At 39.8% G+C, this 13,201-nt stretch overlaps 1 protein-coding gene across 11 annotated transcripts in view; it reads left to right on the forward strand.

Annotated features, from left to right (window-relative positions):
- The window catches only part of LOC133613275 (cyclic AMP receptor 4), a 250,254-nt gene that overhangs the window by 102,584 nt on the left and 134,469 nt on the right, over positions 1-13,201 (forward strand). For all 11 annotated transcript variants that reach the window (XR_012050792.1, XR_012050793.1, XR_012050791.1 and 8 more), the window contains one exon: positions 8,404-8,451. Coding sequence is in view for 8 of the 11 variants with exons in the window: in XM_072914551.1 (XP_072770652.1) it covers positions 8,404-8,451 (48 nt within the window). In the remaining 3 variants the exon portion in view is untranslated. The remainder of the gene's footprint in view (positions 1-8,403; positions 8,452-13,201) is intronic.

A 13,201-nucleotide genomic window follows, 5' to 3' on the forward strand; every position in this document is an offset into this window, starting at 1 on the left:
AACATTAGAATTTCTTACTAACGAGCAGAAGCGCTCTATGTACAGTGCCGTCTAACCTTAAGCGGCAGCAGCTCAACACATGCAGGGTTCAACGTTAAGCTTTTTTTCTACTTGCCTGACTTCTCAAATCTACTTGCCCCAATATTTGTACTTGTCCTGCCTAGGTTTTTTTCTGGCTGTGTAGTGCTCATGGCTTATATCTTACTAAAATGTTTCCCGTTTACTATTTACAACACTACACAGTAATTATTATTATTATCTATAATTACATTTAAATGGCATTGCATACATGTAAAATTAAATGCTATTTCACATTATTTGACCAGTAGCAGTTACACCCATCTGAACAGGTCAGCCACCTGTTTAAAGCCCGATCACAGTTGAAATCTTGAAATGAAGGGCCTTTAATGGCCAAAACATTAACCTGGACAACATTTTAACAGCTGGTTGGCTCAGATTTTATTCTTTTCATTGCATTCACATGCTGCAGTGGACAGTGGACAATTTAGCTTCAGTCCATGTGTGTTTATTGACAACAGGGTTATAACCTGGACACGTTAGCTCGTCGGTATGAAAACACGTGACTGTTACTACGTGCGTCTGCCCGGCACCCGAGTCAAACAGCGGCGGTGTTAATGAAGCAGCGTCAGGCTGCTCACCGTCAGTGAAACGCTCGGTGAAATCGCGGATTAACGTTAAATATATGACGAGCCGCGAGCGATGCAGCTATAACCTATCTACCTATAACACCTGTAAAAATGAAGCAATGCTACCACGCTAGCAAGCGTTAGCTAGCCGGCTATGAGCCACCAAGCTGCTAACTGTCGCCAAAAGGCACCATTTAAGTTTTTTCCCCATGGCATCCTGGATCAAGGCTTTCAGCAGCTTTTGGACGTTTGAGGTAGAAACGTAGGAAGCGCCATCATTATGAAAAGTAGCTGGCGAGTATCTTGATCCCGTCCGTCCGTCCGTCCCTCTTCTTCTTCTTCTTCTTCTTCTTCTTCTGGCCCACCAGGTGAATGAAGTGCTATTGGCGGAGTTACAATGCATAGTAGGCTACCGCCACCTACTGCACTGGAGGTGTAACTACAAGCAACATTCACAGACAGTCCCATTGCTTTTATGAGCGGTCGAGCGAGTCAAAAGCCGAAAAATCCATTTGTGGCGGACGTAATTCTTTCGTGGCGGGCCGCCACAAATAAATGAATATGTGGGAAACACTGTAAGTATATATATATATATATATATATATATATATATATAAGAAATACTTGAATTTCAGTGAATTTTAGCTATAAATATACTCCTCCCCCTTAACCCCGCCCCCCCGACCCCGCCCACCTCCCAAATCTCCTGAATTTGGAGGTCTCAAGGTTGGCAAGTATGGGCATGACCATTGTTACGTGTAGGACTAGCGATGTATTCTTCTGCAGGCAATTCATTATTGAAAAAGGCAATTTCAGCATCTTGGCTATAATGTGTTTATTCATTGTGAGACTGCCATCTACTGACAGGAATTATTTTGCCAATGTAGCCGTATGCTGCTCAAAAAATGTTATTACGTGGTTGTTGTTTTTTGCAAATGTACCATTAATTTGCCTTTCAGTGCTGGAAAATCAGCAAGGCAGCCATTATCGGGCCCAGCAGGGTGGTCCAATAGTGCGGTGAAGTGTTTACGGATGTGATTTGTCCGTGCCCGTTCCCTCCCCTCCATCACATCCCGACACTTAATCTGCCCATGTGCTCGCCTCGCCGTGTCGTGGCTTAAGAGAAATTGCGGCAAAGGTCATGCAGGCGCGTTGGCGACTCGACAGCGGCCGTGCCGGCGTTTGTTGATTCTGATGGATAGCGGCGCTTGGCCCCGCGCGTAAACACGCCGCGGTCACACTCGCATTTGCGATGACGGCCTGAAACCATGGCAACGTGTAGTTAATAAATAGCTGAGCGCAGTAGCCGTGCGCGTCATTTGTGCTCTCTTTCTGTGTGTGTGTGTGTGTGTGTGTGTGTGTGTGTGTGTGTGTGTGTGTCAAATCCCCCCTCCTTAGGGACACGTCTCTGATGTCTTGTTACATAAAACTTCTGACTTCCTTCCCCAACAACGCCGCCATCACTGTCTCCGTCTCACGATCAGCAATCCCACTCATGTGTTTGGGCGTGCACGTGCGTGTTGACATTCCCCACCCCGCGTTCCCCCGAGAGGAGACAAGAGGAAAAGTATTCCCACATTCTCTGCGGAGGATCTCGAGTCGTCTGCCATGTTTGCTCCAATTTCTTCCTCCCCCCCGTCTCTCCTTTTTCTTCAAAGATCTCCTCCCTTTTTTTCTTTCCTGGTGTCACGTCGTGCGCACGGCTGATGATCATTTCCCGCTGTGAGCGGAGATGCTGGCAGAGCGGGAAAGCGCTCCCATCATCTTTTCCCTCACTCTCATGCACAATTGTTGGGCTTTTCATGAATGGCTAGTGCTGTTATTTTCAGCCCCGTTTATCACACCTCTTATTAAGTACAGCGGTTTTTGTGTTTTTTCTCTGTTATTGTACGGCTAAACATTGCGCGTAACAAACTAGTCCATTTGTGTCATTCCACGGAATTGAGTGCCAAACAGTGTTGAGTGCTTTTTTTTTTAACTGAAAACGACTGCACCGAAAAAAAACAATGGGGTCAAAGAAAGTTGCGAGTGCCAACACTTTTGATAAAGAAGGTAACACAGTAATCACCGCTTTACTCTCCGCTAATCACCATTTTGCCAACAAGAACTTTCAACATTGAAATGTTAAATGTTCATTTATACTAGGGCGGTCAGCGTTAACGCGATATTAACACATTAACTTCAACGGCACTCATTTTTTTGACGAGTGATTAACGCGCACGCATCCTTTTTGACCCTCGGGCCCTTTTGTAGTGGGGTAAAATTGGCTGATTTCTCTTGATACTGACAAGCCACAAGCGGGAAAATAGTGAGCAGAAATGGACACAGAAAAGGGTACATTATGGAAATGCCAGGTCCAAAGCCGTGGCAAGTTGTTCTCCCGACAAGAAAAGACAATTTATCACACTGAGCCTGCTGTGCGATGCATGTAGAGGGCGGAGCTTCAGTTCCGTGTTTAAATTACAGTTAACGTGCGTTGATAACATAAAATGTAGATTGTTACTGTAACTGCTTTATTAAGATCAACTTCAACTAACCAACCAAACTTTTTTTATTGCAACAAGTCAGGTCCGTCGTCAAGACACCTCAAACCAACTACACATTTCCGGCTTCAAACTAAAAGCACTGCACTTTACATCCGATCTAATTACAGTAACAAAATGAAAAGGTTTTATATTACGATCATGCTTTGGCAAATATGTTTTGAAATGTAATCTGTGATATTTGTATCAATGATACTTAATGCTTTTTTATCCTGCACTCCCACGAGCTAATGCAACATTTTGTTCTTATCTGTACTGTAAAGTTCAAATTTGAATGACAATTAAGGAAGTCTAAGTCTCTTAAGGCAGTGGTCCCCGACCTTTTTGTAACTGCGGACCGGTCAACGCTTGAAAATTTGTCCCACGGACCGGGGGGGTTGGGTTTTGTTTTTTTTGTTCATAAAAAAATACAATCATGTGTGCTTACGGACTGTATCCCTTGCAGACTGTATTGATATATATTGATATATAATGTAGGAACCACAATATTAATAACAGAAAGAAACAACCCTTTTGTGTGAATGAGTGTAAATGGGGGAGGGAGGTTTTTTGGGTTGGTGCACTAATTGTAAGTGTATCTTGTGTTTTTTATGTTGATTTAATTAAAATTAAAATATATTTATTTATTTATTTATTTTTAATTTTTATTTTATTTCTTGTGCGGCCCGGTACCAATCGATCCACGGACTGGTACCGGGTCGCGGCCCGGTGGTTGGGGACCACTGTCTTAAGGTACATTTTTAAATTGTCATTAAAAGCTTGTCCTTAATGTGTTGAGCTGTGTAAAAAAGCATAATATTAAAAAAAACAAAAAAACATTTCACTAAAGCAACTTAATTGTCTGGTCATGGTATTAAATACTTGGAAATGATCTGTCTAGAGTACATTTATTGATGATGAAAAAATATATCTATCTGGGATTAATTAATTGCAATTAATTTTGGGTTAACTATGAACAATGTGATATTTATGAAATATTTTAATCGTTTGACAGTCCTTATTTATTCATTCAATTCTTCTTTGATATATATATATATATATATATTTCGCATGCATGGTTTTCTGTATGTAAAACTACAATTATTCTCTTTAGAATGTGTTTTTGGTCATTTTTGGGTGACGGATCAATTGGATTTACATTATATGGGGAAAATTGCTTCTGTTTACGTAGGATTCTGTCTTCTCCTGCCTTTTTGGAACAAAAATCGCTGATTGTGATCCCACAGATAGGAGGAACAAGCGATGGCAGGGAGTAAAAATGTGATGATAACCATAGAGCCAAAAAATGGAACTAATTCCAATGCTGCTCAGCACAGTATGATCTCTATTTGTTGGCTTAAGCCACTACTTCTCATTTATTTTCTGTTATGCTCAGCCCCCAAGAAGAAGACATTTTGAACCCCCCCCCCTCCCCACTCTCCGTCACGACTATAAATAGTATTATTTGTTTATAAAATCGTTATAAATACACCTTTGCATAACATCGTATCCTTATTAACATTAAAGAAAACACTTCTCCAAATTTTGGCGTTTCAACTTCAAACTGTTCAGCCTATTCGGGAATCGACTTTCCCGTGACAAATTCCAAAAGCCTTATTTCCACCCTTTTTTCTGGAGACTACTCCATCCACATTTTTCAATGCACTTCAACCGTTCTACCGTCAAAACCTTCCTCTTAATCAGGGAAAAAAAACAAAGTTGTTTTTTTGAACTGGAAAAATTCCCGGTTTTCCCGAAATTCCAGGAATTCCGTAATACTATTTCTCAATTCAACATGTTACGACTTCAACATTTCTCGACCGATTTGAAAAATGTCCACACCAACTATTTCAACTCATTCAGACCATTCAAGTTTTTTACCATTTTCAAAAAAAAATTCCCAATTTTTTCTGAAATTCCTATTTAAGTCAATAGGACATTTTTCAAAGTTCCACAATTCCCACATTTTTTATCTGATTCAAACCGTTCCAACTTCAATATATTCAGCCTGTTCAGGAATTGTGTGCTTTACTTCAACAATTCTAAAAAAAAAAATTCCCGGATTTCCCATAATTCTTTTTTGTTTTCTGCATTTTCCCCATTCAAAAGGAATTGGCCATTTTCCAAACTTCCACAATTCCCACATTCTTCAACCCATTCAAACCAATCTACCTTCAACACATTCCACTCATCCTGGACATTCAAACACATTTCCACATTCAACACATTTCCAGGAATGATTGTTTTGTAACCTATTTCCACCCTTAAGTTCCACTACTCCTTTCACATTTTTCAACCCATTTCAACCGTTCCACCGTCAAAACACTCCTCATATTCAGGACAAAAAAGAAGTTGGTTAAGGAGTTAGAAAAATTCCCGGTTTTCCCGAAATTCCAGGAATTTCTCAATTAAAAACGGTTACTAATTCAACATTTCTTGACCGATTTAAACAATTCCAACACCAACCAGTTCAGCTCATTTAGGACATTCATGCTCCTAATCATTTTCCAAAAAATCTGGCTTTTCCCCAAATTCCCAAATTTCCAAGAAGTTCCCATTGAAATGAATGGGACATTTTTCCAAGTTGCACAATTCCCACATTTTTCAACCTATTCAAAGCGTTTCAACTTCAAACTGTTCAGCCTATTCGGGAATCAACTTTCCCTTGACAAATTCCAAAAGCCTTATTTCCACCCTTTTTTCTGGAGACTACTCCATCCACATTCTTCAATGCACTTCAACCGTTCTACCGTCAAAACTTTCCTTCTAATCAGGGAAAAAAAACAAAGTTGTTTTTTTTTAACTGGAAACATTCCCGGTTTTCCCGAAATTCCAGGAATTCCGTAATACTATTTCTCAATTCAACATGTTACGACTTCAACATTTCTCGACCGATTTGAAAAATTTCCACACCAACCATTTCAACTCATTCAGACATTCAAGTTTTTTACCATTTTCAAAAAAAAATTCCCAATTTTTTCTGAAATTCCTATTGAAATCAATAGGACATTTTTCAAAGTTCCACAATTCCCACATTTTTTATCTGATTCAAACCGTTCCAACTTCAATATATTCAGCCTGTTCAGGAATTGTGTGCTTTACTTCAACAATTCTAAAAAAAAAAAAATTCCCGGATTTCCCATAATTCTTTTTTGTTTTCTGCATTTTCCCCATTCAAAAGGAATTGGCCATTTTCCAAACTTCCACAATTCCCACATTCTTCAACCCATTCAAACCAATCTACCTTCAACACATTCCACTCATCCTGGACATTCAAACACATTTCCACATTCAACACATTTCCAGGAATTATTGTTTTGTAACCTATTTCCACCCTTAAGTTCCACTACTCCTTTCACATTTTTCAACCCATTTCAACCGTTCCACCGTCAAAACACTCCTCATATTCAGGACAAAAAAGAAGTTGGTTAAGGAGTTAGAAAAATTCCCGGTTTTCCCGAAATTCCAGGAATTTCTCAATTAAAAACGGTTACTAATTCAACATTTCTTGACCGATTTAAACAATTCCAACACCAACCAGTTCAGCTCATTTAGGACATTCATGCTCCTAATCATTTTCCAAAAAATCTGGCTTTTCCCCAAATTCCCAAATTTCCAAGAAGTTCCCATTGAAATGAATGGGACATTTTTCCAAGTTGCACAATTCCCACATTTTTCAACCTATTCAAAGCGTTTCAACTTCAAACTGTTCAGCCTATTCGGGAATCGACTTTCCCTTGACAAATTCCAAAAGCCTTATTTCCACCCTTTTTTCTGGAGACTACTCCATCCACATTCTTCAATGCACTTCAACCGTTCTATCGTCAAAACTTTCTTCTTAATCAGGGAAAAAAAACTAAGTTGTTTTTTTTAAACTGGAAAAATTCCCGGTTTTCCCGAAATTCCAGGAATTCCGTAATACTATTTCTCAATTCAACATGTTACGACTTCAACATTTCTCGACCGATTTGAAAAATGTCCACACCAACTATTTCAACTCATTCAGACCATTCAAGTTTTTTACCATTTTCCAAAAAAATTCCCTCTGAAATTCCTATTGAAATCAATAGGACATTTTCAGAGTTCCACAATTCCCACATTTTTTATCTGATTCAAACCGTTCCAACTTCAATATATTCAGCCTGTTCAGGAATTGTGTGCTTTACTTCAACAATTCTAAAAAAAAAAAAATTCCCGGATTTCCCATAATTCTTTTTTGTTTTCTGCATTTTCCCCATTCAAAAGGAATTGGCCATTTTCCAAACTTCCACAATTCCCACATTCTTCAACCCATTCAAACCAATCTACCTTCAACACATTCCACTCATCCTGGACATTCAAACGCATTTCCACATTCAACACATTTCCAGGAATGATTGTTTTGTAACCTATTTCCACCCTTAAGTTCCACTACTCCTTTCACATTGTTCAACCCATTTCAACCGTTCCACCGTCAAAACACTCCTCATATTCAGGACAAAAAAGAAGTTGGTTAAGGAGTTTGAAAAATTCCCGGTTTTCCCGAAATTCCAGGAATTTCTCAATTAAAAACGGTTACTAATTCAACATTTCTTGACCGATTTAAACAATTCCAACACCAACCAGTTCAGCTCATTTAGGACATTCATGCTCCTAATCATTTTCCAAAAAATCCGGCCCAAATTCCCAAATTTCCAGGAAGTTCCCATTGAAATGAATGGGACATTTTTCCAAGTTGCACAATTCCCACATTTTTCAACCTATTCAAAGCATTCCAACACCAACACATTCCACTCATCCTGCACATTCAAACTAACACTTTCCCAAGTTCCAAACCGAATTTCAAACTCCCTGGAAATTCAAACTCTTCAACAGTGAAACCGTTCCTACATTCAAACTATTTCTGCGTTTAAACAATTTAAACCATTTCTACATTCATCCTACGTTCCATTAACATTTCAGTTCAGCGTCAGCTTTTCAACATTGAAACCATTCCAACATTCCAACTATTCTTCTATTCATACTACATTCTGTCAGCATTTCACTTCAACTTCAGCATTGGAGCATTCACACGCTATTTCTTCAGGAATTGCCTCTTCTAGTTAATAAATGTTGTAGAACTTGGAACACTTAACGGGATTGTTTTGAAATTAGAACAATTTGAAAGTCACATGACTATTGAAGTTCCACTGTTGAATTTTTTGGGACGCCCAACTAAAACCTTCTCTCCTCCATTTGATGTCCTCCCTGCACAGATGCAGTCGTGGCTGGGAACGTTCAACCCGGAGCGAGAGCGACGAAAGGTAATGAATGACCCGTCTGACCGCCGCTTTCCCCCGACGCACACACACACACACACACACACACACATACAAGGGAGCGTGAGGATCAGAGCGTGTGCGGGATTAGCTCCTGCAGTCACGCTGAGCCGGTTTCAAAAAAGCAGCAGGGAGTGATTTGACCTCTTGACTCGCCTCCCGCGCCGAGTGCTTTTGCATGTATATAAATGCGGATGTGCACATAAACCTGTGTTTGAAATCGGAGGTCGGCGAGGCCTCACTTTGACCCGGGTGAATTAGCAGCGTGGAAGGGGGCACAGCGAATAATGTCAATGATTCATTCAGAGGGGAAGAACCACTAAGGGGCAAAAGTGATTTAGAAAAATAGCTGATAGGTTTTAACACGGCGTCACACTCAAGTTTGAACACATTAGGATTCACACGTGCCTCTTAGCCCTTGAACAAGGGCTGCAACGATAAATGTATTCATTCATTAGAAAAATGCCTAGATTCATATTCTGTTGCTTCAATTAATCGTTTGAGTGTAACAAATACAAGTGGATAACATTGCCCGGAATTCAAATACGCAAACATAGTTTGCGCACGCCCTCTGCAATAGAGCACACATGAGAGCGGTGGTGTGTGGGTCATGTGATCTCTGTAGCGACTAACAGCGGGCAACTTTTTTCTTCACACTAGGTCATACTTGCCAACCTTGAGACCTCCGATTTCGGGAGGTGGGGGTGGGGGGCGTGGTCGGGGTGGGGCGGGGGGCGTGGTTAAGATATATATATAAGAAATACTCGACTTTCAGTGAATTCTAGCTATATATATATATATATTTTATTACACATATATATATATATATATATGTATATATGTATATATATGTATACATATATATATATATATATATATATATAAGAAATACTTGAATTTCAGTGTTCATTTATTTACACATTTACACACACATAACACTCATTGTTGAGTTAAGGGTTGAATTGTCCATCCTTGTTCTATTCTCTGTCACTATTTCAGAACACACACATTATACAAATATACATTATAAAATCAATAAGAAAACGGGAGCTCTAATTTGGGAGTCTGAATTAGGATCAGAAGTTCCTATATAAACATTGCGCACTCACGTCGCCTTTTTGTATTGATTACTGCAGCTGTGCACTGGATTCATTCACAAATACAAACTACAACTCGCAAACACTTTAGAGTTAGGCTCCACCATCAGAATGTGTACTTAAACTTATAAAGATCACATGGATATTATTCAGTGAGTTGATTCACCAAAACTAACCTGTTATAGAGGAGGAAAAAGCACACAGGACGTTTCAATTGTTCACAGACTGGTCGCGCTCATCAGAATGACAAGACACTTCCGGTCTGCAGGTGATAGCATTCAATTGGGAAGAAACGCCCTACTGCCCCCTACTGACCAATGTGAATACTGATAAATGTGTAAGGACTGCTCAAAAACGAATTCAAACCACAAAATAAAATAAGTCAACACAAAAATGTGACACATTATGGGTGGGTCACATTTGCATGTACAGTAGATGGCAGTATTGTCCTGTTTAAAAGTGTCACAACATTGCTGTTTACGGCAGACCAACTGCTTTATGGGGGACGAAAACTTGACTGCTGTTGTTGTGTGTTGTTACCGCGCTGGGAGGACGTTAATGAAACTGCCTAACAATAAACACACATAAGAAACCAAGAACTCGCCCTCGATCATTAGCTGTTTATATGGTGGGAAAGTAGACGTGAGAACAGGCTGTCAACACGTCACTCAGGTCCGCATGGAGCTGGAGGGGGCGTGGCCTCCAGCTCCGCCTGAATTTCGGGAGATTTTCGGGAGAAAATTTGTCCCGGGAGGTTTTCGGGAGAGGCGTTGAATTTCGGGAGTCTCCCGGAAAATCCGGGAGGGTTGGCAAGTATGCACTAGGTAAAAGTGCAATTTCATGTTGATGATGTGCATTTATTTAAAAAAAACAATGAAGGTTTTGGCAAGCATAAAATAATGTTTCCACTATTTTCCCTAAACTACACATTGAGGCTACAAAGTGTCTTTTATCCGACTACTCGATTATTGAAACCAGGGGTGTCAAGGTCGGATCAGGCCCGCGGACAGGATTTAAACGGCCCGCGAGATGACTTTGCAAAGTATTAAAAATGAGCTGAAATGTGTTAATGAAACAAACTGCTGTTCTAAATGTGTCCACTGGATGTCGCAGTAACAATTGTTTGTGTCCCTGCCACAAGCAGGCATGACGGAGCTATGTGCCGTGTAGAGAGGCGACACTATTGTGTTCTGACACTACGTATTTACGCTGGCTATTAGTAATAGTAGACAAAATGTGGATTGTTACCTTCATGCCTTGATTGTCAAAAATGTTGTTGGTAATGTAATCTGTGACATTTGTACCCAAAAAAATGCTTTTGATAATCTGTACATTTCGTGTTCATTTACTGGACGCACATAAATATGATGAAATAATATGTATTCCACTCTAACTTCATGTGTGATTAATACAATTCACAAGTTGTGTTGTAGATGATGTTACATATGTACAGAATAAACCACATGATGTTAGCTAAGGAAAATAACATCCTGTAATTTGATATTGATATTATTATTTGTTTCATCCTGTGATAGATTATAAATTAACACCAATGGGAGCATTTTAAAACTCTGCCACCCATTTAATCGATTACATTATCATATCATTCATTCAGAAAGTATAAATAACGACAAATGAAGATAAAAGATGCAACATGTAAGTGTAAAAAAACATTATAATTTGTACATTTTCTGAATGTGCTTAGTCTATTTTCAAACAAAGAAAACAATCTGAACTTGTCTTTATTTTGAAGTTATCATGCCATGATTTATCAGTCAGGCCCACTTGGGAATAGATTTTTCTCCATGTGGCCCCTCAGCTAAAATGAGTTTGACACCCCTGATTTAAACAAACCAATCAATAGATTACTGGATTAATCGAATCAACTAATCAAAAGCTGCCTTGGTTATAAAAACAATGGTCAATGGCCCTAAAATGATTTTCAAAATGGGTTCAGATCCCTCAAAGATTGCGACAGTTTTACCCGAAAACGGACTCATTTTATTGCCATTTTTCAAAATTGTATTCCAAGTCCGAACACTTCGCAAGTTTTGATCTTGGACTTTACACCATATGATAATTATACCAACCCAAAAGCAGTGAAGTTGTCACGTTGTGTAAATGGTAAATAAATAGAGAATACAACAAATCCTTTTCAACTTAGATTCAATTGAATAGACTGCAAAGACAAGATACTTAACGTTGGAACTGAGAACCTTAATTTTTTGCAAATAATTATTAATTTAGAATTTAATGGCAGCAACACATTGCAAAAAAGTTGGCAGGGGGACATTTTTACCACTGAGTTACATGGCCTTTCCTTTGCCATTCTTGCTTGATGTACAGCTTAAGTTGTTCAACAGTCCGTTGTGCTATTTTAGGCTTCATAATGCGCCACACATTTTCAATGGGAGACAGGTCTGGACTACAGGCAGGCCAGTCTAGTACCCGCACTCTTTTACTATGAAGCCACGTTGATGTAACACATAGCTTGGCATTGTCTTGCTGAAATAAGCAGGGGCGTCCATGATAACGTTGCTTGGATGGCAACATACTGTATGTTGTTCCAAAACCTGTATGTACCTTTCAGCATTAATGGCGCCTTCACAGATGTGTAAGTTACCCATGTCTTGGGCACTAATACACCCCCATACCATCACACATGTTGCCTTTTGTACTTTGCGCTTCGAACATTTTGTTTGGTTCTTTTCCTCTTTGGTCCGGAGGACACGACGTCCACAGATTCCAAAAACAATTTGAAATGTGGACTCGTCAGACCAGAGAACACTTTTACACTTTGCATCAGTCTATCTTAGATGAGCTTGGGCCCAGTTGATACATGGCTTTGGCTTTGCATAGTAGAGTTTTAACTTGCACTTACAGATTTAGCAACGAACTGTAGTTACTGACAGTGGTTTTTTGAAGTGTTCCTGAGTCCATGTGGTGATATCCTTTACACACTGATGTCGGTTTTTGATGCAGTACCGCCTGAGGGATCCAAGGTCACAGGCATTGCCGCTTACATACAGGGATTTCTCCAGATTCTCTGAACCCTTTGATGATATTATGGACCGTAGATGGTGAAATCTCTAAATTCCTTGCAATAGCTGGTTGAGAAATGTTGTTCTTAAACTGTTGTATGGACTCATTGATCGTTTACAAACTGAGTTCGGAGAGGAAGTGACGCCAGAAAGGCCGCGCCCCACACAGGTAGTGATGTCAGAAAGAACGCGCCACAGCCAGCTTCATAATAAAGTGGTTTCGTAACTCGGAGCTAACCACTGGAACTGTGGAGGCGAGTCATCCAGACATGACCGTGTCTGTAAAGCCATTGCAGCTATTTGGGATACAACACTTCTCAGATGGCAAGAGAACTTTAGAATTACCAGGTTAGCTGTGATTGTATTACTGAAAAACTTTGTCCATTTGTCGAAGGATAGACAACGAGAATGCGGGCTCCCGTGGATGTGATTAAAAAAAAAGAAAAGGTAGCGTGTGCTTTGTGTTACCTGGCTGCCGAGGGAAGATAGCGGAAAACGGGGAATGCTTTTAGACTAGCAAAGCAGACTGTAGCAGTTATTGTCCGCCATGTATGTCACAGACTCAACGTCTAGGTCCAGAGTATATAAAGTCACCAA

This window comes from Nerophis lumbriciformis, linkage group LG13 (genome assembly GCF_033978685.3).
Source record: "Nerophis lumbriciformis linkage group LG13, RoL_Nlum_v2.1, whole genome shotgun sequence".
NCBI classification, from domain to species: domain Eukaryota; kingdom Metazoa; phylum Chordata; class Actinopteri; order Syngnathiformes; family Syngnathidae; genus Nerophis; species Nerophis lumbriciformis.